Genomic DNA, 26411 nt, shown 5'->3' on the forward strand with positions numbered 1-26411 from the left:
GTATATTTTATCAAAATAAATGTGCAATCTTACCATAATTTTTGACAAAAGTGATAGTGACAGGAATATTTATCTGTTGGTGTGTGTGTGTTCTTTTAACCTCCCTCAAATCTGGAAAACTTTCACATTTAAAGTAGTGTTTTTAATTGCCATCTGGAAATTTTAATTGATACATTCCCCAGCAGAGGGCAGTGTTTTACCAGTGGCTGTGTTTAAAGGTTTCGTCAGCTGATTCCTCTTCAACATGACACACAAAAACAAAAGTTGTAAAATTATTCCAGGCCCCAAAAGTACAAAAAGTACTTGATCCTGATATGTAGGTGCCAAAATATGATGAAGAATGACATGCCAAAAATGTATTTGTACAAAAATATGTGGATTTGACATTTCAGGGTGAGCTGTCATGAAAGCTAGACTGTTTTTATCTGTTGACCAACTCATAACTTAAAAATACATAAAGGCCTCAAACATCCTTTTAGTGTTTCCATGACTGCATGACTACAGTGATAAAAACAGCAGCTGAGACGGTTAAAGTCATAGAATTTAGCTTCATTTTATTTGTCACATACAGTTTGAAGCTGTGGAGAGACGGCTTCGTTTCAGGTGTGAAAACACAAAAGTCATATGACACCACAGACCAAAGTCCACCTGAGGGCTCACGTGATTCCTTTGCCATCAATATCATTCACTAAATCCTGATAAGCAGGTTCAGAGATCAGCGACGTGCTGCCACAGTCACCTGACCTGAAAACTGTTTAATGTCCACTCAGGTGTAGTAAGTCATGCCATTCTTCCTCGCCACGCTCACAGACTGGATTGTCTCTCTCAGTCTGTCCTCCCAGTCTTCGCACCAGTTCTGGCACCGCTCCAGCTCCTGATAACGGGTCGGCAGCTTTTCCAAAGCCAGCACCGCCTCTGGAAGGTCAAAGGTCAAAGCTGCCTTCTCCACTGCTGCCTGAAACTTGGCCGGAGAAGCAGTTGCAATGTAACATCTGTAACGAGAGAAAAGTGGACTTAACACGCAGATGTCACATGCCTCCCAGCAGGTTATTACTACTGCTAACTAACTTTATTAGAGCAACTCAGTGAACTATCAGCTGATTATTATCTGTCACAGAATAAAATATCTGCAGAGGAGAGCCTCAAGAACAGCGGGAGCACAGGTGATATGACTGAATATTTAAACTTGGCATGTCTGACCTGTTGAGCTGGGCACTGTGAGGACAGTGGTAGTGATGCCAAACTGCCACAGCTGTGTGAGGACACAGCACATACTGGTTCTCCTCCCAGCAGCTCTTCATGGTCTCCAGGATCCCCTCGTCCGTCACTGTCCCCGTCGACAGAACCTGTGACAGCTAAAAAGGAAAAAATCAGATTAGAAGCTCAGAGGAGAAGCACTGGCGTGAACCAGCTAGGTGGCGGGTACCAGTCTGCGGTGGTTTTCAGGCAGCAAGTGTCGGCGCGAGCGCTGAAACCCCTCCATCATCGTCTTCACTTTGGCACCGTCTCTGCCCAGCAGCAGCCAGAACACTCGCTCCATGTTGTATGGGTCCTGCAGGAGACAAATAAACCAGAGACATGTCACCTGTGTTACCACCCACCTGTCAGTCAAAGAGGCCACGCCTCTAATAATGGAAACTTTAAGCATTTATACAATTTAAACAGGTGAGACCAGGTGAGATTTACCCCTGTGCAGCTGATATAAAGGAGGAAATCTGCTGTAAAGTTGGACATTTTAACTGACTGTCAGAGCTTCAAGTGAACATCAGAGGAACTGCACTGTAATAAAATGCTTAAGCCATCAGGCTGTCTGAGGACTGGAGGAAATAGATACACTCTGCACACATGAGCAGGTGTAGTGTCTCTACCTGGATGTCTATAGCCGGGGCCAACGTCTGTGTGACATTAGCCGCCATGGAAAAGTCACCGCTGGTTACCATCCTGTGCACGATGTCATTGGAATTCACCATGGCAACCAGTTTCAAGGGGAGTCCCATCTGCTTTACGATGAGGCCGGCTGACCAAAAAGAAAAGAGACAGGAACAGCTTTTATAAGGAGGCACTAGTGTAAGGACAGAGAGACAGACACACAGAAAAAAAGAGGACCAAAACGACAAGATTATTACAGCTGTTCATAGATTCTAAGAGTATATGATTTAACTTTAATACAGAAAAAGAAAGAGAAAGAAAAGAAGGGTCTGGAGAGAACTGAGCAAAATCACAGAACTACTTGGTTAGTGTTAGAAAAAGACTTTTCAGAGTCTTACTGGCAGCTGTGGTGACACTTTTCTTCTTAACACTCAACAAAATATATGTGCTGCAGACAGGAAACATACTGACTAATGGAAACCATCAGTTTCAAAATAAGAGAGAAAGATTTTTTGGTGACTATTTCAAATTTTTCCATGGGACCTTGCAGATCTATGTGGCCCATCCACTGGGTGTGCACCTGCGAGCTTGACCTCAGGTCCCAGTAATTCTGTACAAAGCAAAGTGATGTGCTCGCTTGGTCTTTTCTTCATAGACGTCTTTGGATCATACTTAGTCTACTTAGGACGTAGGATAAACTTTCCCCAGGACCAAACAGAGTGTCTGCAGTGATCAGGACATTGCAAAGGTCTGCTGCATTGAAGAGAGCTGAGCTTCTGTTTTGATAGAAAAGTTGATCCATGAAGTTCAAGCTCAAACATCACTAAGCTCCTCCTCCTTTTCTGACTGATGGTAGCGTTAGGAGAATCCACGGTCTGTGATATAGTATCTGCAGATAAATCCATTTCTTTCTGCATCATCAGGTAAATTTGCATCAATTTACCTCATTTCATGGGTATGAAATCGAACTGTGGAAAAACTTCACACTTTAAGAAACAGGACAAGGAGCTTAGAGAGGAGTCGATGCTCCTCCACATCAAAAGAGTCAGTGAAGGTGGTGCAGCATCCGACCAGGATGCCTCCTGAACACCTTCTAGATGTGGCGTTGTGGGAACGTGCGACTGGGAAGAGCTCGGGATGGATTGTAACGATAAAGAAAAACATTATTTGTGTCATATTTGGAAAATTCTTGATGTTTCCTGGATGCTGAGGACACTGACCTGCAGCCAGGACCCAGATAAGCGGATGTTATTTTTGACAAAATAATAAATAAAACTGAGTAACTGAAATCTCCCTTTTTAAATAAAAATGGTTTTTAAAAAAGTAATGCTGGTGATTTTACTTTGGCTCTCAGATCAGTCTGACCAAGATTTCTCACATGGATGAGAAATCTTACATTATCAACCCACCTGCGATGTTTCCTGCCCCTCCCGTGGGAACCACCACCTCTAGCTCCGGCAGCGCTGCGCCCACATCGTCCTGCTTCACCCCACTGAGCTCCAAGTAGGCGTAGACGAAGTGGGCGAGCTGGATCATGACCCTGGACCAGTTCACTGAGTTGAGGCTCATAAGGCCGTGAGACTTAACAAGCTCCTGGTCGGCAAACAGGCGGCGCAGTGGCTGGTCTATGTCATCAGAGCTGCCGTCGGCTACAGACGGAGTGAGATTGATTCAGAGAAACTTTATAACCATAAAAAACGTGGCTGTTTGAGCTTCTCTGCGTGTACCTGCAAAAACATGGACGTTATCCTTCAAGCAAGAGATCATGTGCTTCTCTTGCACTGGAGTGATGCGTCCACGGGGGTAAACCACCACCATGTCCAGCCCAGGGAGACCTTTGGCGCTCTGGATGGCCGAGCCGCCGGTGTCCCCAGACGTACCTGAGGATGACATTTATGCCAGTTTTTCACCTGCATCTAGTTCTCTGGTTTTAACCCATAATAAAAACATGTTTCCCTCTCACCTACGAGAACAGTCGCCCTGCGGTTCTCTTTTTGCAGGAAGTAGTTTAGGAAGCGTACAGTGCAGGTCATAGCCAGGTCCTTAAAGGCCAGGGTGTCTCCATGGAAGAGCTCCAGGACAGACAGACCCCCCTTCAGCCGGGCAATTCGAACTACCTCCGGCACAGAGAAGCCAGACAGGGCTTCACCCACGAGAACTGGGAGAGAGAACCACGGGAAACAGGACTCACTGATTATCTGATCAGTTCTACCTGCATGCAACGGTGAATTTTTCCCCCCAGCTCACCTTCCAGGTGGTCTCTGGGGATCAGCTGAGGAGGGATGAACAGTGAAGCAACCTCCATCACTACTTTGGTGTAGGACAGCCCCTTCCAGCTCCTCAGGGTGTCGGGGCTCAGCAGAGGCAAACTCTCCGGCATGAACATCCCTCCATCTGGGGCATAGCCCGAAAACAGCACCTCCCGGAAGTCCCAGCCCCTGACCCCCCCACGAGTACTGCAGTACTGCATCCTACACGCCTGTGAAGGAAGGTAACAGTCATCATATCCTGGTCTGAGTTCTGTGACATCATTCTGCATCATCTGCCAGGGTGCACTTCTCTGAAACTATGTGTGTGTTTTTCTGTAAAGCAAAAATTTATAAGAAAAGCTTGAATTTAAGCCACACTTTATGTTGTTATCGGTACAGGTTCATCAGCAGTCTTGACACAGACAATACCAACATGTGAATGGGTGAAAGTTTTGACTGCCATTGTACACATCCTTGGAAAGCAGGACTAAAACGCTAAGAGTAAATGTGCATGTGTAAAACAAATCAGCTTTGTCTGTGGCGACACAGAATAAACAGATTTTAGAGTAAACACAAACATGTTGTGACCTTTATGAGTTATATTAAGCAGTAAATGAGCACTTTAAATTTTACTTATTATTATTTTGTGGCAGATATTGTTCCTACAAAGAAAGCCCATTTCACACTGCCAACTATAAAACACACACTTACCGCTCCGCACTGAGCAGAACTGCTGCAGTCCTTTTTTCATAATTCAGAAGAACTAACTCACAGAGTTGCTTTTTAACCAAAGCTTTCTAAACCTCGAGGCATGGCTCTACTAACCAGGAAGAAAAAAACCTGGACTTTGGAACAACCGTCCTGAAACCAGGACACACTTACTTAATATAAAGTCAGTCTAACTAAGATTTTCCCAGGTTTTCACACACATCCATGTCAGCAATATTTTCTGAATTCACTGAAAATAAAACACAGTGAATAACCGTCACATGATTCTAACATAAGCTTTGGTTCTCATTATTTTGATTGTGTTACATAAAATCTAACTGTTCTATCACGTTTTAGATTAAGTGAATATTTGTAAACAAAAGCGGTAACTTCATGTCAGCTAACATTTGTTTATCCTCTGCAGGGTTTTCTAATCTGTTTATACCTATATTAATATGCTGAGTGGGGTGCTCCTAAAGCAGTTTTCACATGACTAAGGTTGCATTCACCACAAGCCAAAATAGAAAAAGCAATCAGGACTTCATAAATAAAAATCAGTTTAACATAGTGAATTCTCATCAAACATGCAGTGTGTGCGGTTCTGTGTTCACTAAAATAGGCAGTCATTAATTTTAAGCGTTAGTTTTTGCTTTTAAAGCCGCTAAAACTAGCCAAGTTACCTTCAGTCTCCAGGGTTCCGAAGAAACGATGGGAGAAGTGAGAAGTGGCCGTTAGCTTAACGTTTTTTACGGAGCAGGGGAGGGAAACCGGTGCGTGTATGCAAAAACATCTTACTCTTCTTTCTTAGTGTCCCTCTTTTGCTCAACTGAAAAAAAAACCCTACTTTAAACACATCTAATAGTGAAGAAATGTGAACTTTGTGTGAAGCTTATTTATCCATAAGCAGCATTTTCATCAGCGAACTGAGCTCATTATTGCCCCCTGCGGTGGGAGGATGGAACAGCACCCGCTGGTGTTCAGTATGGGAGAGCAGCAGCGGGCCCTTTCTGTATCGGAGTTGTTTCAAAGTTATTTATGCATGTAATAAACCACCCGTAGTAAAAGCAATGCGCTGTTGTCACCTTACCTGAAGAGTAATGTGTTTCCTGTTATTTAGGACCATACGATACACAAATGCCCACAACGCTTGAGTAAAACTAATTAAATTATGCAAAAAAAAAAAAAAAAAAAAAAAAAATTATTGATGAATTGTCTACACTTTCTGTGCAGTAAAAAACAAAAACAAAACAGTAATGTGGGTCGAGGATGTCTGATTAATTAAGTCTTTTTGTTTTACTCTTACCCTGCAAGTGTGTGTGTGTGTGTGTGTGTGTGTGTGTGTGTGTGTGTGTGTGTGTGTGTGTGTGTGTGTGTGTACACGTGTGTACGTACATAGCTACTGTGATACCACCCACTGATTTCAGAACTCATTTTAGAGCTTCAGTGTTTGTTGTGGCTGTCACACCATGTTAGATAATTCTGTTAATTCTTCAAAAGGCATCAACAAAACAAACATGGTCTTTAGGTCCAATTCAGGCACTCCAGCTCATTCCCCTAATATACTAACTTTAAGCTTAAGTACAGTTTGAAGGAGTGAGAACCAGCCTCAAGATAACATTAGAGCAACTGCAGCTTTTATACTTCAGTGCTGGAGGCTGGTGCTTGTTTCGATCTGTGATAAGAAAAACATGTGGTTTATCAGTAATGATGTGTGAAACTGTCTGCTGTAAAACATGACTTAATCTCAGGGTAGGCCCAATCTAAGGCATACATTACTTTTACTGTAAATGAGATCATGATTGTAAATAAAACATGATAATTATTTGACCAAAGACTTGAAACTAGCAGCTGAGATCATAAACTCATCATGAAAGTATTTACAGAGGCCACAGGAGAAGTAGGGTCCTCATAGACAGAATTTTTACAGAATCCGACTTATTCTGAAACCAGAAAGAAAGAGGCATGCGATTTATCCCATTGTTCATTTTAATGCACGTCTGCAAACATGTAAAAACATATTTACAAGTCTTAACACTGGAGACGTTTTACAAAAATCATCTTACAAAATCCATTCCATGCATATAACTGATATAAGACTGAGTATAGAGAACATCACCCCCTTCAACACACACACACACACACACACACACACACACACACACACACACACAGGAAATAAAAAATAAATACACATTAAAAGAGGAGCATGGGAATCTAACTAGTAACAGTCCCTCAAAATAAAAAAAGTAAAAATCCCAACATGGTAAAAATACAGAATAATTTTGGTCTTCGTAAACTTGCTCTTTCACACTGAACAGAATATTCCAGATGTTCAGAAGTGGTTTAATGAGACTAAAATACACTTCAATACTTTCATTTTCATGCCGGCTTTTTCTTGAGATGCAAAAAAACCCAAAAACTGCAGATTTTACTTCAGCTGCAGGTTGTCAGGAAACAAAGATTAGTGTAGTTGTGCGTTTGTTCCTTGCGGAGTCAGAAACATGAAAGATCGATTTAACAGTGTCAGCAGAAATGTGAACAACCTGTGTAGCTGTGGCAGGGCTACTTATGGTAAAAATCATAATTGTGATTATTTGGGGGAAAAACTAATCTCAGATTTTTAACGTGATTACTGATCTTTAACCTCGTATCAGTCACAGTGATGTTGCATTTTAAGCATGTTAACAAACATGCTTAAACAGCACGTGGGCCTCTCAATTCAACTCTCAAAGCAACTTTGGCCTCAACGTTCGTCTGTTATAACATAAAACAGAAAAGGAAGATCTGACTGAACCCTTAACTACTCAATGGACAGTAAGAGGTTAGAAAGTACAACAAGAAGTGCGGAAGATTTGATGTAAAATCAGCAAAATATGAGAAAGGTTCCCAGCGGACCTCCTCAGAATCAGCTCATTTTTGTTTGTACAATAACGCCAGTGCATTTATTGAAGCTACTTATAATTTTATCTTAGCACCATGGCTGTTTGTACACTAACAGGACATGGAACCTCAGCAACTGGGATGAAATTTGGTGCTTTTTTATTTATTTAATCTTTCCAGAATTTCTGAGATCTAAATATTTTTGTGGTTGAAAAACCCATTTAAACAGCAGGAGTCACAGCTGGAGGACAACCCTGGTATCAAAGTGCAGGTAGAAAGGAGGCCGGTCATATGTTATCACTTGTTTTAAGCAGCCATATATCTCACATGGTGATATGAGCCTTGAAAGTTTTACCCAAACTGCACTTTTTGAAGTTTTCTGCAGTTTATTGTCAGGAAAGATTAGAAAAAAAAAAAAATCTTGCTGACTAAAGATCTGATTGTGGCTTCACATTATGAAACCTGTAGTGGGTCTAATACTGATCTGGTTGCAGTTTTTAAAACAGAGCTCAAATGTGTTTTTCCAGCCTAATATTTTGCACAGCTTCATTAAATAAACTGAAATTATTGTACAGAAAAAAATGATTCCAGTTTTCCTTAATAAAAACACAAAAACAGCTCAGATTATTTGAGACAATCTGAAAATACAGATTTTGGGAGATCTGTCATTTCATTTAAAGTGCGACGTACCATCTCCAGCTTGACTAAATATTGATTTCTATTGTTAGTTTAGGGGGATTTCACACCTATTGTTCGTTTAATCTGGTCTAAATAAGTGATGAGTTTGTAAACTTGTAGATTTTCCCTGTGTTTTGGTCTGTTTTCACACAGAGATGAAAACAAGTGAACTGTTCGGTCCACTCAGCGACCAGATGTGTCTGTACTGTGACTCCAACCTTATATTACTCTTTTAAGTTTTTTAGCTCAGACTTGTAGCGTATATCTAGTAGTTGGTTTAGCCACCATAAACGAACCGCAGCGTGACCACCTCCAAAGGGTCTCGGTGTGGTTGATTTGCTGTGATCACCATGTTCACACATCCTCGATTTAAACAGACTAAACAGCGTTGGTGGGAAAACACCTTACGATCACTTTTACAGCAGAATGTATGGGCCATTGCAGGTTTAAAGAAGAGTGATATTTAAAGAAAAAAGTTAAGCATTAAAGTTTTTTTTTTTTTTTTTGTTCTTTAAAAAAAAAAAAAAAAAAAAAGAAGCCAAAATGACATTTTAAAGTCATAATTTTGCAAGAAGATTTGTGTTTTTCCCCCATCAGGAAAAACTTTATCTGGATTCACCTCATCACCTTTTTCTCACAAATGTTGACTTTATCGTCTCAAAGTGTTAAAGCAGTTTATGTGTAATTCATAAATTTTTCCCTACATATGAAGCTATTGTTAGATTAACAGTTAGTGTTATATTAAGTCTGACAGTTAAAAGCGGTCACTAAAACTAAAACAAAACAGCCATTTCTCAGGTTCTGAGATTTTACTGGTTTTAGATTTAAGTGGATGCATTGTTGTAATTTCCAGCTCCAGTTTTTTCCTGAACTCTACAAGAGGAGCTTTGCATAATTCACAGTTCAAAATAATACTTCTTTAGTTTACACGGAGCCTTGGGGCAGACCTTTAGATCTCAAGCTAGCCATTTTAGCTCCTCCCCCTTTAAGCCAACTTTATTCTGACTGACTGCCCCTTGTCAACTGAAGTGTGTGGGTCGTCTGTGCTTAACATGACTGTATTAGGGACGTCCCTTCTCTGTGACTTCATGCAAGTCCAAAAGTAGAAAGGAAAAAAATGAGTGTTTGGAGCATTTTGCAGCCTGAGCTTTGGTGTCAGAGGGACTAACTGTACACTGACCTTGTTATTTGTTAACTTTGGCCGTGTTTAATATGAACATCCACCACTGGAGCAGGAACTATGAGACAGGAAACAGGAAAAGAAGAACAGGTCCACTTTGATTCATTATGATAAGTTGAGCAAGAATAATCTTTTCAGTTTAAGTGAAAGAGCAACTTAACACTTCCTCAAAGTTCAGCACTGTTACAGACTGTAGGTAAAAGTAAATGAAGAAAAGTAATGTTTCTATAGTATGGAAGATTAGGTTTAATTTTTAGAAGCAGAAAATAAAAAGCAGACAGGGAAAGCTTAGATTATTTAATGCCCAAACCAACTTCTGAGAAGTGTTTGTAAAGACGATAAACACTGCACTTTAATGGCCCTGGGCCTGTGCATGTAGGGCCACATTACAAATTCTTAGAGTTAGAATGACCTCTTTTCATTCGTGTTCAGATCAAATATCCACACAGAGTGCCTTCATATGAGCGTCATCACTCAATAAGCTTCAACAGTTCGCTTCTTTTCTGATTCTGCATTGATTCTCCTCACTGACGTGTTACAAGCTCAAGGCTGGACACAGACGTGCACATCAGAAGAGAAAAGTGCAATGAGCCAGGATGCCGTTTTCACACTGAACAACATCAGTCTAAACCAAAAGTGATTAACTTAAATTTAGCAAGGCTATTATTTTGTTATAAACAGCCAAGCCTCCTTTCTGACTGAACAACTGCACTCTGTAAAGAAGAGGAGAAAAGAAGTGTTTCATGCCAACTTTTAGAAAGTTTGCCTAAAAGGCAGCTGTGTGGTTGATGCATTGCTATGTAAAGATAATTCCTCACTATCCAAAAACATCAAACAAACAAAAAAAACACCCTCTTTTCATTTTAAGTTACTTGAGCAACTGTGCATGATTCATAGATAAGAATAATCCTTCTTTATCTTACACTGGGCTCAGTTAATCCTTCTGTCTCAAACAAGCTATTTTAGCTCCTCACACATTTCCTCCGATTGGTCGATGACATTGGCAATTTCCAGAAGCTGGACTGATTGCTGATCAAAAATTAAGAACTTCACTAAACCATACTGTTAATATTTCATTACTATTAAAATTAAGTGCACATTGGTCCCAACGTAGTTGTGAGACTTGCTTCTTTGGGCTAGAGGAAGAAAAAAATAAAACTGCTGTGAAAATAGTGTTCAGTATGAAAAAACAACACCATTCTTTCAACAGCAGTTTCCTTCTGCTGTGATTCTCCAAAAGGTTAGAAAGCATTGCTGAGATGATAACAGGCGGAAACTATCGCTTCATGTTTCTGATGTCAGAGTGAATATATACACAGAAATGCCATCTCCCATTTCACATCCTTCAAAAGGTAAGGCATACATGTTTCTTACATCAGCAAAAATCATTGAAAATTAACTTTTTTTTTTTTAGAAGAACAAACATGCACATACTGCTCAACACAGTTAAACTCAATCGGACTACATACGTGATCGCAGTGGGAGTTTCCTTTGAATTCTTGGCTCCTTCGTTGAACATGTGGTTACGATTGGTAGTGTAGGATTACTGTGGCCCCGCCTCCCTACAGACCTTCATTTGTCTCCACGGGAGAGATGGCTGAGAAAGCAGGACAGGCACGTACCAAGGGAGCCTTTTCCCATAATGCATTATGACACAAGGCACCCCTCCATCCTCCACTCATTTCGAGGAAGTTTCAGCATGTCCTCCCAAGTTTTGCACGCTGTCCCCAACATCCGTGCAGACTCTTCATTGGTCAGGTCCATCCACAACACATTTGACATGACAAATGTTTTTTGTTGTTTTTTTTTTTTTTTCTCCTTTTTGTTTTAGACTCCCACCTACCACACGTGACCAGAGAAGGCGGGAGGACGAGGACCAGGTTAGGATGTATCCTGCAGGTCTTTGGCTTTGGTCAGGATGGTGTGGACGTCTGAGATGGGGTAATCCTGAAAGACATATCCAGCCCAATTAATCCCTGTAGCATCAGCTGCATGTCTGAACATGAACACTGTGTGCTTTAGAGTTGTACCTGCAGTAATCTCATGTTCACTGTGAAATCACCAGCCAATAAGTTATCCCGGATAAGTCTGTGAGAAGGAGGAGTTGACACAGTGTGAATGCTTCCCTTAGGAAATGTTATTTAAAAAACAAAAAAAAGAAAGTGCATACACTTCTATGCAGATGACACCCACTTATATCCATCTATGAAGCAAGACAACTAATGCCTACTTCTAAATTCACACAAAACTCAAGTACTTCTGCAAAGACTGCCGAGTCATTTTTCCTCTTCGCAAAGAACACTGTAATGCTAAATAGCACCCTGACTCGGACTTTGAAAGCCTAGTCTGCCCATAGTCTTTTACACCTGAATAATTAACATTTCATGCTCTGTGCGCGTTCTTCAGGTAATCTATTAGAAAATAACACAGTTTCTATTGTATGCAGATGATACCCAATTATAATTATGAAGATGACAGATCAATTAATAAAACTAGAGTCATGTCTTAAAGACAAAGACCTGGATTGCTTGCATGTTTGTATTTATACATTTAAAGTAAACTAAAGTTATTGTATTTGGCTCTAAAAATCTCAGGAGAATCATGTCCAATTGATGACATATAAAAATAACTGAAATAAATTCAATCCAGTCTGAAAGACTCACATGAGCATGGCGCAGCAGACCAGGATGAGGAAATGGAATCTGTCCTGGTCAGAAAAAAGTGTGTCCCAGATGCGGATGACATCTGGCAGGAGGAACTCCTGAGATAACAACAGGGTGAGCCAGCGGAAGGTGAAATATTGTGGTTTGATGTTCTGCTCTTCCTGTGGGGGGAAGACACACAGGAAGTCAATGCAACAATTTTTAAACAAGAATTTAATCTGCATTTTACTTTTTAAAATTTTTATTGCAGGGAGAACATGAAGCTGTTCCATAAATGAAAGAAAACACAGCAGTACTGATTTGTTTTGATTTTGTGTTTGTTTATAATTATGACTAATTATGAATTTATGAATAATCAAAGTACCGGTAGATATCTTGGTAATTCCAAGGGCTGTTTATTTTTTCCTTGCACCTGCAGCTGATCAAGAAAAAAATTTAATATTTTGACAGTGAATTAGAAGTATGCCCTATGGGTGCTGCTTTGGGAGCACTAGGTGTATTGCCCAGAAACTGCTTAGTTTGGGTTGTTGAAAGTAACTCAGAATACTTCCCAGTGGGCTCACACCCAGGCAGCCATTGTCACCAGATCTATTTGGAGTTGGAAGGTTTATTAGTATCCATTTGGATTTCGCTCAGGTCTACAGTTTCAGTCTTGACTGCAGTTTTTACCTGTCTGCTAGGCCTATCCTCAGCAAATTGGCCCAGAAGATGCAAACACCATACAGTCCAGAGGTCCAGTTCTGAGACTCCAGTTAGCTGAGGTGAAACCTAATAGACAGCTAGCAGCTACAGATGAATGTGTCACCATCCACCTGTCAGTCACATTCTAGAAGCTGTAAAGGTGTTTATTTTTGCTGAAAAGTTGGACATTTAAACCCGGGAGTCTACAGGGAGTGCAGAATTATTAGGCAAGTTGTATTTTTGAGGAATAATTTTATTATTGAACAACAACCATGTTCTCAATGAACCCAAAAAACTCAGTAATATCAAAGCTGAATGTTTGTGGAAGTAGTTTTTAGTTTGTTTTTAGTTTTAGCTATTTTAGGGGGATATCTGTGTGTGCAGGTGACTATTACTGTGCATAATTATTAGGCAACTTAACAAAAAAAATATATACCGTATTTTCACGACCATAAGGCGCACTTAAAAGTCTTCGATTTTCTTCAAAAAGTGCGGCGCGCCCTATAGCGCGGTGCGCCCTATGTGTTGTAAGGAGGACGTAGTAGAGAACACCATGAGAACGTTAAAGGGTGAAGTGTGGGCGTTGATCGTATATACCGGGACAATCGCACATACCTGTATAAAAGAACAGGTATGTGCATTATGCAGGACATCGTTGTTTTAACAACCCTGAAAATGGCAAAGAGACACGCTTACGAAGCACAGTTTAAACTGAAGGCCATCAGCTACGTGGAGGAACATGGAAATCGAGCAGCGGCGAGAGAATTTAAGATTAACGAATCGATGGTTCGCAAATGGAGGAAGCTGGAAAACAAGCTGTCAAGAAAACGCAGCTGAGTTTCCGCGGACATAAGGCGAGGTGGCCCGAGTTGGAGGAAAGACTCGAGCGGTGGATCATCGAGCAAAGAGCGAGCGGGAGAAGCGTTTCGACGGTCACCATTCGGCTAAAAGCAGTTTCACTTTCACTTTTTATGAAACGGTGCCATTTTTCCATCCGGACCAGGACTACGGTAGCGCAGCAACTTCCAGCGGATTATAAGGAAAAGCTGGCCATCTTCCGCTCCTACTGCAGCAAACACATCGGCGACAAAAACATCCAGCCCAGCCACATCACAAACATGGACGAGGTCCCGCTCACTTTTGACATCCCGGTGAGTCACACTGTGGAGAAGAAGGGGACCAGCACGGTAGCGATACGCACAACGGGGCACGAAAAGTCTTCTTTTACTGTTGTGCTTGGCTGCCATGCTAATGGACAGAAACTGCCGCCTATGGTGATTTTTAAGCGAAAGACTTTGCCTAAAGAGAAGTTTCCAGCAGGAATCATCATTAAGGCAAATGAAAAGGGCTGGATGGATGAGGAAATGATGAAAGAGTGGCTGAGGGAGGTGTATGTAAGGAGACCAGGTGGTTTTTTCCACGCAGTTTCACTAAGAGTGGAAGGCAGCGCCGGGCGAGTTACGCCACAATTTGCCAATGGATTGTAGATGCTTGGGCTAACATGTCTGCTGGCACTGTTGTTCGAGCTTTCGCAAAAGCCGGCATCGTTTCCGAGGAGCCGCACGGCACGGAAAGTGACTCTGACAGTGAAGACAGTGAACCTGGCATGTTTGATGGAGATTTAGCGCAGCTGTTCAATTCAGACACAGAGGATGAGGACTTTGATGGGTTTGATTGATGATAAAAATGTGAGTACCAAACTTTGTTTTGCTCCTGCTTTATTTTTAAATACGCACACTTGTATACTTGTGTGTTGTTGATGATGACGATTACCGGCAATAGAAATGTGAGTAAGGTACCGAATTCAGGTTTGCTCCCGCTTTATTTTTAAATACGCATACGGTACTTGTATGCGCCCTATGGTCCAGTGCGCCTTATGTGTGTGTTAAATACAGTAAGGGCACACATAACTGAGACTGCGCCTTTTAGCACAGTGCGCCTTATGGTCGTGAAAATTCTGTCAGTGTTTTGATCTGTTCACCATCAACATTGCGTGCAACAGCAACCACAGCCTCCCAGACACTGTTCAGAGAGGTGTACCATTTTCGCTCCTTGTAAATCTCACATGTGATGATGGACCACAGGTTCCCAATGGGGTTCAGATCAGGTGAACAAGGAGGCCATGTCATTAGTTTTTCTTCTCTTATACCCTTTCTTGCCAGCCACGCTGTGGAGTACTTGGACACGTGTGATGGAGCATTGTCCTGCATGAAAATCATGTTTTTCTTGAAGGATGCAGACTTCTTCCTGTACCACTGCTTGAAGAAGGTGTCTTCCAGAAACTGGCAGTAGGACTGGGAGTTGAGCTTGACTCCATCCTCAACCCGAAAAGGCCCCACAAGCTCATCTTTGATGATACCAGCCCAAACCAGTACTCCACCTCCACCTTGCTGGCGTCTGAGTCGGACTGGAGCTCTCTGCCCTTTACCAATCCAGCCACGGGCCCATCCATCTGGCCCATCAAGACTCACTCTCATTTCATCAGTCCATAAAACCTTAGAAAAACCAGTCTTGAGATATTTCTTGGCCCAGTCTTGACGTTTCAGCTTGTGTGTCTTGTTCAGTGGTGGTCGTCTTTCAGCCTTTCTTACCTTGGCCATGTCTCTGAGTATTGCACACCTTGTGCTTTTGGGCACTCCAGTGATGTTGCAGCTCTGAAATATTGCCAAACTGGTGGCAAGTGGCATCTTGGCAGCTGCACGCTTGACTTTTCTCAGTTCATGGGTAGTTATTTTGCGCCTTGGTTTTTCCACACGCTTCTTGCGACCCTGTTGACTATTTTGAATGAAACGCTTGATTGTTCGATGATCACGCTTCAGAAGCTTTGCAATTTTGAGACTGCTGCATCCCTCTGCAAGATATCTCACTATTTTTGACTTTTCTGAGCCTGTCAAGTCCTTCTTTTGACCCATTTTGCCAAAGGAAAGGACGTTGCCTAATAATTATGCACACCTGATATAGGGTGTTGATGTCATTAGACCACACCCCTTCTCATTACAGAGATGCACATCACCTAATATGCTTAATTGGTAGTAGGCTTTCGATCCTATACAGCTTGGAGTAAGACAACATGCATGAAGAGGATGATGTGGACAAAATACTCATTTGCCTAATAATTCTGCACTCCCTGTATGGGGACTAACTCGCTTTTAGAGCCAGCATCAAGAGACCACGAGAGAAATTAGCTTGTGGTGCTGCAGCACTGGCTTTGATATTTATTCCCAGAGGTTGATTCTTACCAAAAAATAAATGAATAATAATAATAATAATAAAAAAAATCATCATCTTTTACATACAATCTAACATGAAAATTACAAGTTGCTTTGATTGAATTTCTAAACATGAGCTCTCACAGAGTCAGTAGGCTTTAAACGTATCTGGTCAGCCCAGTTTAACCTGTGGGAGTTTCTGTTTTGCTGCTTTGTAGGAAATAAATTCCTGATGAGTGAGAAGAAAGTCTGTCAAACAGCCAAGAATCACAGCAGTTACAGGCGATTATCTTGAAAAGAAACATCATGAAAAGTGCTGACTGTCCGACAAAAATTATTTAAATCCTACAAGAGGAAGGACAGGAGAGATCTTTTCTACTTTTTTTAAAGTATCTTATCAATAAGAGAAACTGGAAAAGGGCTGACTGGAAGCAGCTCTGTTACAAACAAGGTTATTATCGTTAACGAAAACTAACGAAATAACGAAAACTAGAAGTGAAAAAACATTTTCATTAACAGAAATAAAAACAAAAAAGGAAAACTAACTAAAACTGTAATGAGTGTTCACAAAACTAACTAAAATTAACTGAATTCATAACAAAAATGTGTTTAGTTTTCATTGATGTGTGCGTGTCATACAATAGTCAAGAGTGAAAATGAAGTTGAGTTTCCAGATTTTTGTCTTGCTGTCTCATTATGCCTGCAGGTGGCAGTATGTTAGTCGAGTCGTCTGTGTTGCTCCGTCCTCGCGCAGAATCATGTCAGGAAAAGTCGGGAGAAAGCGCCTGAGTCCAATTTGGGATTACTTTGAATATGACTGTGTTTTGGATAAAGCAATTGTCTTGTAGTGGAAAGAGACAAATTATGAGGGACATTTCTAAAGGGAAAAAAAATCCCACAAACCTTAAAGTGCACTTGAAAAGCTCACACAAGAAGGCTAACCTAGCTTACCTTGAGAAGGTAAGGGAGCACACTCAACCCTCATCCCCAGAAAACAGAAGCTAACCCCAGGCAAGGCAGCGTGATGCATCCCGAGACAACAGGACTGGGATGTCTACATAACTGTGTGAGTCAACTGCCTTCAAAAAGTTTATCAATTCACTTGAACCAAAATTACGAACACCCGGTGCTGCAAGAGTTAATAGTCTCATTGGGGCCAAGATATACATTTTATAGTTGCCTGGTATCAATGGTTGTTCATCTGCCCTAATTTATTTATTTATTTATTTAAAGAACCCATAGGTGGGAATGTGAGTTGTCTGTCTCTGCGTGTTAGCCCTGCGACAGACAGGCGACCTGTCCAGGGTGCAGGGTATGGTAGCTGGAATAGCAACATACCCAAGGATAAGCAGAAGAGCATGACTGATATGATGAAACTGGGATTTTGCTGCACGTAATTATTGCAAACACAACTAAAACTATAACTGAAACTAATCAAAACTAAACTGAAACTAAGGATTTTCAAAAAAATAAAAACTAAACTAGCAAACAATTGGTAAAAACTAATTAAAACTGATATAAAATTGAAAATCTGAAGTCAAAACTAAATAAAAATAAAAACTAATGAAAATTGCAAAACTATTAAAACCCTGGTTACAAAGCATATTCAAGTCAATTTGGTAATTGAGTTATTGAAGAAAATACTTGTTTGCGTCTGTGTTTAGTGGAAGGAACAAGAAATGTGTTAAAGGTGAACCTTACCAGCTTAAGATATAGCTCCATGTCTTTGTCTTTGAGCATGGAGTACACACTCTCCATCTTGTAGGTAATGCCACACTGAGAGTCGTCCAGGCTCTTGATGAAGTTATCTCTGTTCTCCGACATCAGATTGGTGAAACAGAAGAAGGTGTCTGCCTCAGCGTGCTCTGTGAGATGCCGCAGTAAAAAAACAAACAAACAAAAAAAAAAATCACCAAAAGGAAAACAGAGTTTATGTAAGCTTTTTTCCCCTTTTAAACGTTACAAACCTTTCCACTCGCTGTTGGGATCTGTGGCAAACGTGTAGTAAATTGGCCCCACAATCTCATTCATGCCCTGGACGTAGGCGATGCCAGGGTTCAGTTTGGCATAAATGAAGAGGATCCGCTCTACCACCTCCCAGTGGGCTTCACTGCCATTGGGCAGCACCTCGTACTCGTTAGATGGATACAGGTTCAGCGCCTTTCCAGGTGAACTCACCTGAGAAAACAAGACACAGCTGATCCGAAACAGATTTTAAGTAACATACACTCAATGGCCACTTTGTTAGGCACACCTGTACAACTGCATAGCAACAGTAATATCTAATCAGCCAATCACATGGAAGCAAGGATTAACGCCGCTTCTAATTTTTTATGCTAACAGACAAAACTGTAATGCAAATATGCCAAACACATAAAATATTCTTATTATCACAGAACACATGCTATTAATGACAATTAGACATGTGCCCATGTTATTATCGTTTACTGGCGAAGGAAACACCTGATTTATGCCAGTTATGTCTGTAAATGTTACCAAATATCAAATAGATGTGAAACAAATGGAGACATGGTGCTCATGCTGATTAGTCATATCCACATGAGCAGGGTTTCTCCACTACATAAATAATCTTGCTGCCCTCTGAATAAAACTACCGTTTCTTTGTACACACAAACTGTGTGACCAAGGCTGCTTTGTGAACACACACTTTTTCTGCACATAACTCAAACTTAACGTTTACACATTATGTGCACGTTTTAGCAGTCATCAGGGGGTTTAAGTTTTAACAACTGCCAAGTTTTTATTTCCTGCCTGGTACAGGACATGATCTACATTTTTCACCATTAACTGAGGTTGAAAGACGGTCACGGCAGAGAGAGGAATCTGTCTAGATATTATCCAAAGAACCACGATCATTCCTTTGAGGTAAAGTATTGCCCTTTCAGTCATTTACATCTAAATTTCTAAGTTAATTAAAACCCCTTTTACAGATATTAACCTGAGGGTTAAAATGCCTGACCTGTAGAAAAATGCTGCACCATTTCCTCTTTAAGTGACTGTGTAAACGTGTAGTTTTAAAAACTTTATGTAATGTTGCAGTAATTAAGCAGTAATTCAGGTCTGTGATTTATAGGTGGATAAATGTTTACAGAAAAGTCATGTACAACAAACGAATGTAAATAGCTGACGATGGCCATCATCATTCCATCATAAGTTATACATTCCTATTACATTTCTAATGAGATGAATTCTTAGTCATTAACTGTTTTCTTTTCTCAGCTGTACCGGTGTCAGCTTTGATGTAGGCCGTGTGAGTAACTTCAACCCTTCCTGCTGTTAATACCAGGATGATGGTTTTGTTTCAGCGCGTCACTGTACCTGAACTAACCTGTTTGTACTGTAAGCGGGGCAGAAAAGTCAAAATTCGACAGATGGGCCTGAATCAGCAAAACTGAGCTGGACCCCACAATCGCATTCATGCCCTGGATGTAGGCTTACATTGGTGACCCCGCTGCGGTTGCAGTTCACCGTTTGTGCCTTCAGCGTCGTCTGCTCCACTCGGCGACGCAGTGTCTCGTAGTCGTTCTGAGGGTCCAGGATCAGCTGACAGGGGTACTCTGTGGGGCGCTGGAAGAACGCCATGTCCGGGTACAGCCGCCTGCAGGTGAACACTCACATTCACATTACTGTTATTTAACAGAAGTAACAGAACAGCTGGTAAAGGTGTTTACCTCACGTCTTTGTCGATCTGCAGCAGAATTTCATTATCTTTAAAGTAGGTGTTCCACCTGCTGTCAGGGTTTGGATTCAGAGGCTGAAAAGAATCAGATCAGATAAAAACTATTCAATCAAACTCGTCAAGACAAGTGGCTCATGACAAAGAGCCACAGGAGAAGGTGATCTATATTTCTGTGATCTGTAAGGACGTGCTGTACATCTCTTCAGCGTTTATCTGACTGCAGAGCAAATTTGACTTTAAAGTGACTTCAAAATATAAATCCGACAGTTTCAGAATCACGCTGCTGCGTGTGTGCACTGTGTGCATGGAGATAACTTGGCTTCTTATCACTTCAGACTCTGACTCCCACGTTTTTAGAGTCAAACAGATGAAGCACAGCCATGTGCATATGAGTGATAAATAATGATAATAATAATAATAATAATAATGGATTGGATTTGCATAGCGCTTTTCAAGGCAGCCAAAGTGCTTTACAATACGACTATTCAGTCACTCTCACATTCACACATTGGTGGAGGCAGCTACAGTTGTAGCCACAGCTGCCCTGGGGCAGACTGACAGAAGCCAGGCTGCCATGTCGCGCCATCGGCCCCTCTGGCCATCACCAGTAGGCGGTAGGGTAAAGCGTCTTGCCCAAGGACACAACGACCAGGACAGAGAGCCCAGGGATCGAACCAGCGACCTTCCGGTTACAGATGCGATTCCCAACCCCCTGAGCCACAGTCGCCCCCAAATTAATTCATGGTAGGCACTCATTGTGATGGATTTGGTTGTTTAAAAAGCCTCTGTAACAGCTCTAGTTTATGCTACACTGTGTGCCATCGTGCAAATATAAATTACTGCACACAGTCTGTGCCCAGTGTGGGCAGCAGTCACAAAGTGAAAGGTATTATTCAGTACTCACACGTTTAAAGGTTCACTCAAGCACAACCTTATGAAGCCAAGCCATAAAATTTAATGTTGCGAGTCCAGTAAAATCTTTATTATGCAGACCTCAGCTAAAGATCTGTAACAGAATCAGACCAAACTCCTGCTTGCTGAGTGCTCGAGTTGAAAACGGCAGCAGTGAGTGTTTTACAACTTTAGACTCTGTAATTATATTCACCTGACACAGTTTAATGGCACTCAGCAGGAGAATCCACACTGTTTATCTCAGTCTGACACTTGTATAACTGTTGGGAGGTGATGCTAATTTTCATTTCGATTTATCACTCATAGCACAATTTGGTTTCATTATTTCTTTCAGCTCGTCACTGCAGCGAAGAGAGAACGACAGAGGATGACTCACGTGATCCTCCATCGTCACGTCTTCTCTGGAAAGGCCCAGGTTGGCGTTGGCAATGCCGGGCTGGATGATCATCTCCTTCAAGAACTGGGAGTACACCTCTCTGTGAGACCCATGGAAGAAAAGGAAAGAATACATTAATTGATTAATAATCACTGAATTTGATTAGTCACATCAGATTCTCATATATTAGTGAATCACATGGAAGGATTCACGTCCTGTTTTTGAAGTTAAATAAAGTTTCTTTTTAGATTTTCTATTCTTTGACAAGTTTGACTGATTAAATAGTTTAAACTCTAAAAGAAAAATGACTCTACAGTTTTTCCTCTTGTAAATTTGTCAGCGTTTCCCTTCTGAGTTTGCTTGCTTTTCCCCCTGTGTATGTGTCACCTTTTTTAAATAATAATAATAATAATAATAATAATAATGGATTGGATTTATATAGCACTTTTCAAGGCACCCAAAGCGCTTTACAATGCCACTATTCATTCACTCTCACATTCACACACTGGTGGAGGCAGCTACAGTTGTAGCCACAGCTGCCCTGGGGCAGACTGACAGAAGCGAGGCTGCCATATCGCGCCATCGGCCCCTCTGGCCAAAAGTTTTAAGATTACTTTGGGTCCTTGTATTTGGATTGCTGATGACTGATAAAACTTGTGTGTCCTTTTCCAGCTACTGAAGTGAAGCAAAAAGTTTAAGAACTACTCAACTGAGCCGCAGCATTTAAAATTAGGTTGACTCATCTTTTCAAATTAAGCAGCATTCACAAAACAGAGCAAAAGAACCACAGTGTAGTGTGGCCACTCGTGAGTTCGGCACATTTAAAGTGAATAAGAATCGAGAAGCCTCCAGCTTTCCATCTATGCACATGGAACATCGGGAAGCTCACAGAGCAGACTTACTGCTAAATCTAAATAATCAGAGGTGGAAAAGACAATCTTCTTTAGGCTGCATATTCATTTACTAAAAATGTCCTTTTTCAACACTCTTAGATTTCACTGATTACCCCAGTAGAAGGAAAGAGTGGTTAAGACCAAACTGGGTCTCAGTGCTCTCATGTGAAACAGAGGAAACCACAACAGAGCTGCGACTTCAACCATAATGCATCATAATAAGCAGCATCAGGTTTTGTGAGTCAGACTCAGAGCAGCTGACACAAAACAAGGGTTCTCCTAAATAAAATCAAAGCACCAGCTCTTTGATCGGGCTTTAAACTGATCCACTTACCTTTGCTTTTTCAGGAAAGACTCCCACTGGGTCTGATCAACAGGTAGGTAATTAAGAAGGATCTGAGAAGGAGGTAAACAAAACACAAAAAGAACGACGCTCTGTGTTAAAAACATAATTAAAGCTGTTTCACTCCTACAAACAGATCAAAGCTCCTTGCACACTCCAAAACCACTGGGTGACATCACTGAGGCTATGTCCAGCTTTTATATACAGTCTGTAGTTTGGTCTCATGTGGTGGGAGTGTTGGAAGTGTCATGTGTCAGCAGGGATGTAGACACAAGCTGTAGTATTAAAAAGAAAGTGCAGACAACAGATCAGCAGCTATTAGTGAAACTCTTAGACAGCATTTTTTCCGTGTTTCCTGGAGTTTGGATATTTCACGGAGAGAAAATCAGTTCCCTGATATTGTTAGTTGTCTTAGACACCAACAGCCCAGTAAACTGTAAAGTGTTCAGCCGTAAAAGGGCAGCACATCTTTTCACAGTATGAGGTAATAAAGTATTGGAGGCATTTCCTCAAAGTACACCTTTGAGTCTGCTGGTATGTTTTTGTCTGTAAAGTGAGACGCCAGTTTATACAATTACAACCAGCTAAAGCTAAAATGGTCCCATGAGGCAGGGCGACTCACCTTCCAGCACAGCGCTCGTATGCCTCCTTCAAAAGGGATTCCTGCATTAAATAAAGAAAGGTTCCGTCAGTAAAGCTTAACAGAATATTGTACTATTACATTACCAGTCCCACCCCTTCAAAAAATCCAGTTACCATTAAAGCACAGCTCCCTCAGTGTCTTCAAGTTGATTTTTTCTTCAGCCAAGGCAACTTTGAACTCTTGTATCCTGAAAAAAAGGAGGCGAGATTAGAGCCAGTTTCATTTCTGACCCAAATGTTAACTCACCAGAGTTAGAGAGACAACAGGAGAGAGTGAATTTTAGAAGAAGATTGATGACAGCCTCTTGTCTCTGAGTCAAATATGAAGATGGGGAAATGGCATCGCTCACTATTAACACTTTTCAATCCCGACTGAAAAGTCTTAATTAGGGCTGCACGATTAATCGTTAGAAAATCGCGATCTCGATTCATACTTATGTGCGATCTCATTTCCAAATGACAACGATTTAAAAAAAAAAAGAGAGAGAGAGAAAAAAAAAAGACGACGACGATTGTACCGCATTTTGATCCGGGACGTAATCTGCATGAAAACAAGCGCTCACTCTTCCTGCTCAACAAATGACAAGGGCGGAGCCTTATACCACGTGATACAGAAGCTGTGCCGTGTGATGCTAAAATTAGCAGGGAAAAACAACGGAGAGCAAGTCAGGGATGACGAGAAAGTGACAGGAGAAAATCCGTCCCGGTCAACCACCCAAACATCAATAACGGGAACCTTATACAGCGCTTCCCTATACACGTCGAACTCCCGCAGGCACAAAGAAATTACGGAGGCTATCACTTATCACCTGACCAAAGATATGGCTCCCATCAACACTGTGCAAAACTAGGGATTTAGGAAAATGATCAACACCCTAGACAAACGCTACACAGTGCCGTCCCGCAACTGTTTTTCTATTGTTGCACTACCTGCTCTATACACGCAGTGTCGAGCAACGGTGGAGACGGAATTTCAAGCAGTACAACATTTTGCGGCAACAACAAAACCTGAGACATTTGTTGTTTTTATGTTTATTTATTGTTTTTATGTTCAGTCTCAACTGTTACGAAGTTGATGTGCAGCTAATAAGTGCAATAAATATTTATACTGGAAAAGAGAATCGTGAGAGAATCGTGATTCTCATTTTATGCAAAATCGTGCAGCCCTAGTGTTAATAGTGAGCGATGCCATGACGGCCGTTCCCCAAAGAGGTTTGAGCCGATCTCCCACAGGAAAAATTAAACCCAGAATTAAGATGTAAATATTTGAGCCATTTTTAAAGCACAGAAAACATATCTGTTCATCAGATGTAAATAAATGTAATTTCGTACACTTTCCATTTATTCTCATTATATTACCAGGTCTTGTATAATTGCCCATTTCGTCCACACAAATTTGCCTCTGTTCCTCCCTCACACAGATCTGGGTTTTTTTCTCTCCATACGTTTGCCATTTTTCCTCTCTAAGTTGATTATTTCCCTTAAATCTTCCATTTTCTTCTCACTTGGGTGTATTTTTGACTCAGAAATGTGCCTTTTATTTAAACAAAACTGATGCCGCCCCCACAAATGTGTCACTTTTCCCTCAAAAATGTTCCACCTCAAGAATTTGACTGTTATTTCCTTATTAATTTTGTTTTATTTCCTCAACATTTTCACAGAAATTTGCTATTGTTCCCTCAGAAATTAAACATTTCTTCCTTGTAGACCTATTATTCTTCCTATTATTTCCTTGTAATGTTCCCATTTGTCCCTCCAAAATTTGCTATTTTCTTCTAACAAATTTGGGGGTTTTCTCAGTAACTATTTTTCCTACTACATTCGCCCCATTGGCCCTTTTCCCTGAAATCTAAAGGAAACTTTAAACAGAAAACACCCTGCTTTTCCTATTATAAGAATCTGCCATTTGTGTAACAGTCCTTCCTCTGTCAAATTTTCAGCTTGTGTTTACATCGTTTTCGAGTCTTTACTTGGCTCTATTTACTCTGAGATTTGATTATTACATTGACAGCAAAGACATGGTAATATTGTCAGCTTCTGTAAAATATGTACTGTTAACGAAAAAGATTTGCTCAATAAAGAAAAAGCAAAAGAGAAAAAAAACCCATAAAAAGGCATTATTAAGGTCTTTTTGTCGAGCAGTTATCAGGTCAGAGGGCTGGGTTCGTTTGTAGTAAGCACATGTGTTTGAATTTCCGTTCAGGTCTAGTGTTTATGTGTGAACAGCTGATTTATTGTCAATCTTTCGGTGACACAAACAAAGTCAGCACATACCGTTAGCCGGACAGTGGCTAATTGTTAGCCTTTTGGGAGTGGAGGAAGTTGTGTCACCTGATGTGCTAACACGGAGGTAGCATAATACCTGAATACTTGAGTTTACAAAGCACCCTGCGCGCTTTCCATCTGCGATACTAACGGTGACTCTTTTTTTAGCTGAAAAACCCATATTAGCGTTCACAATGCGCGTGTTCCAGCGGCTGTAACTGGGCTCGTGTCTGGTCAGCGGGGCTGCTAATGCTAATTCTACGCTTTGGAGGCTAGCTGCTGAAATAAACAGCTTCAGTATGTGCGCGCGCCCTATATCCCTCACGAGGGCAGAGATTTGAATGCCTCTCACCTGTTTTTGTACGCTGTAGACATGTCGAGGCAGGAGACGGTGCTTTCCTTTAACTGTTTCCAAAGAGGAATGAATTATTGGCCACAGGGAAGTCTTCCTACTTCTCTTCTTCTTTTACCAAGGAAATCCGACAGGTAAATGCACTGTCGGCTGCAATGCTGCCTCCTGCAGACCAGTTAGTAATACATTTTTAAACGGAAGAATTCGAGAAGATTTATTCCAGAGAATACATTCTGAGTAAAGCTTTTGAGGTCCGAGTTGAGCTTTTAATTAATAAATTAAAAGACAGTTAATTACTGCCCAAACCTTTCTTTGTAACTGACAAATGTTGGCATAGATCTGACATAAATACACTCCCGCTGACAGTCCTCCCCTCAACAGCTGCAGGGTCTCTGCATGCCAAGATGCCTGAATACACGTAGTTATGGATTCACAAATATGTGACACCATCTGTAATACGACTGTTTGATCTTTCTGTTTTTGCAGCGCAGTGAGTGAGAGATAAGATGTAGGTAGTTGATTGCAGGAATTTGCTTTACAGACACAAAACATACATCACATACATCAGGAAACAAATCAAAATAATCCTACACTGTCTCCATGAATCATGGTGAAAATGTTTTGTATTTTTTTGTAAATAATAAACAACAGACTATTGTAAAAACGACAGTCTGATTCTGAACTATTAAGCATGCTGAATGTCTGAAACGATTATCCTTTCCAAAGGACAGTTAGAGGAGGTTGTCATGCAATCAGTAATATTTATTCATTTTGTTATTATGTAAAACATACAGATTTAACACAGACGATG

At 41.0% G+C, this 26411-nt stretch overlaps 2 protein-coding genes across 5 annotated transcripts; both read right to left on the reverse strand.

Annotated features, from left to right (window-relative positions):
* Nucleotides 1-534: 534 nt before the first annotated feature.
* On the reverse strand, nt 535-5762 carry thnsl2 (threonine synthase-like 2). Of its 2 annotated transcripts, none has more exons than XM_004561883.5 (9): nt 5507-5762; nt 4117-4348; nt 3833-4027; nt 3597-3749; nt 3279-3518; nt 1869-2017; nt 1427-1552; nt 1201-1355; nt 535-992 (listed from the first exon to the last, which is right to left on the reverse strand). In XM_004561883.5, exons 2-9 carry the CDS (start codon nt 4337-4339, stop codon nt 767-769), a joined length of 1467 nt encoding a protein of 488 aa, XP_004561940.2. In that variant the 5' UTR covers nt 4340-4348; nt 5507-5762; the 3' UTR covers nt 535-766. The 2 variants fall into 2 exon arrangements, with proteins under 2 accessions (XP_004561940.2, XP_004561941.2); XM_004561884.4 differs by lacking the exon at nt 5507-5762 and adding an exon at nt 4830-4970.
* Nucleotides 5763-8905: 3143 nt separating this feature from the next.
* On the reverse strand, nt 8906-25746 carry tbc1d13 (TBC1 domain family, member 13). Of its 3 annotated transcripts, none has more exons than XR_013099448.1 (13): nt 25601-25746; nt 23098-23171; nt 22964-23004; nt 22333-22394; nt 21106-21205; nt 19810-19892; nt 19577-19736; nt 18085-18295; nt 17819-17982; nt 12228-12388; nt 11595-11652; nt 11034-11511; nt 8906-9622 (listed from the first exon to the last, which is right to left on the reverse strand). XR_013099448.1 is itself a non-coding variant. In XM_004561885.3 (12 exons), exons 1-12 carry the CDS (start codon nt 25621-25623, stop codon nt 11446-11448), a joined length of 1203 nt encoding a protein of 400 aa, XP_004561942.1. In that variant the 5' UTR covers nt 25624-25746; the 3' UTR covers nt 8906-11445. The 3 variants fall into 3 exon arrangements, 1 of the variants encoding a protein (XP_004561942.1); XR_001341876.3 differs by having other exon boundaries at nt 8906-10700; XM_004561885.3 differs by having other exon boundaries at nt 8906-11511.
* Between the last annotated feature and the right edge of the window lie 665 nt (nt 25747-26411).

Source organism: Maylandia zebra, linkage group LG7 (assembly GCF_041146795.1).
Source record: "Maylandia zebra isolate NMK-2024a linkage group LG7, Mzebra_GT3a, whole genome shotgun sequence".
In the NCBI taxonomy this organism is placed as follows: domain Eukaryota; kingdom Metazoa; phylum Chordata; class Actinopteri; order Cichliformes; family Cichlidae; genus Maylandia; species Maylandia zebra.

Excerpts from the sequence above, each read along its gene's own strand:
- thnsl2 (XM_004561883.5), bottom strand. The coding sequence starts at position 4,339 with ATGCAGTACTGCAGTACTCGTGGGGGGGTCAGGGGCTGGGACTTCCGG. Across the intron at positions 2,018-3,278 it reads AGGGGCAGGAAACATCGCAG|CCGGCCTCATCGTAAAGCAG; the intron begins GTGGGTTGATAA and ends CTTTTTGGTCAG. Across the intron at positions 1,553-1,868 it reads CCCCGGCTATAGACATCCAG|GACCCATACAACATGGAGCG; the intron begins GTAGAGACACTA and ends TGTCTCCTGCAG.
- tbc1d13 (XM_004561885.3), bottom strand. The coding sequence starts at position 25,623 with ATGTCTACAGCGTACAAAAACAG. Across the intron at positions 22,395-22,963 it reads TACGAGCGCTGTGCTGGAAG|ATCCTTCTTAATTACCTACC; the intron begins GTGAGTCGCCCT and ends CCTCCTTCTCAG. Across the intron at positions 19,893-21,105 it reads ACGTGACGATGGAGGATCAC|CCTCTGAATCCAAACCCTGA; the intron begins GTGAGTCATCCT and ends GATTCTTTTCAG.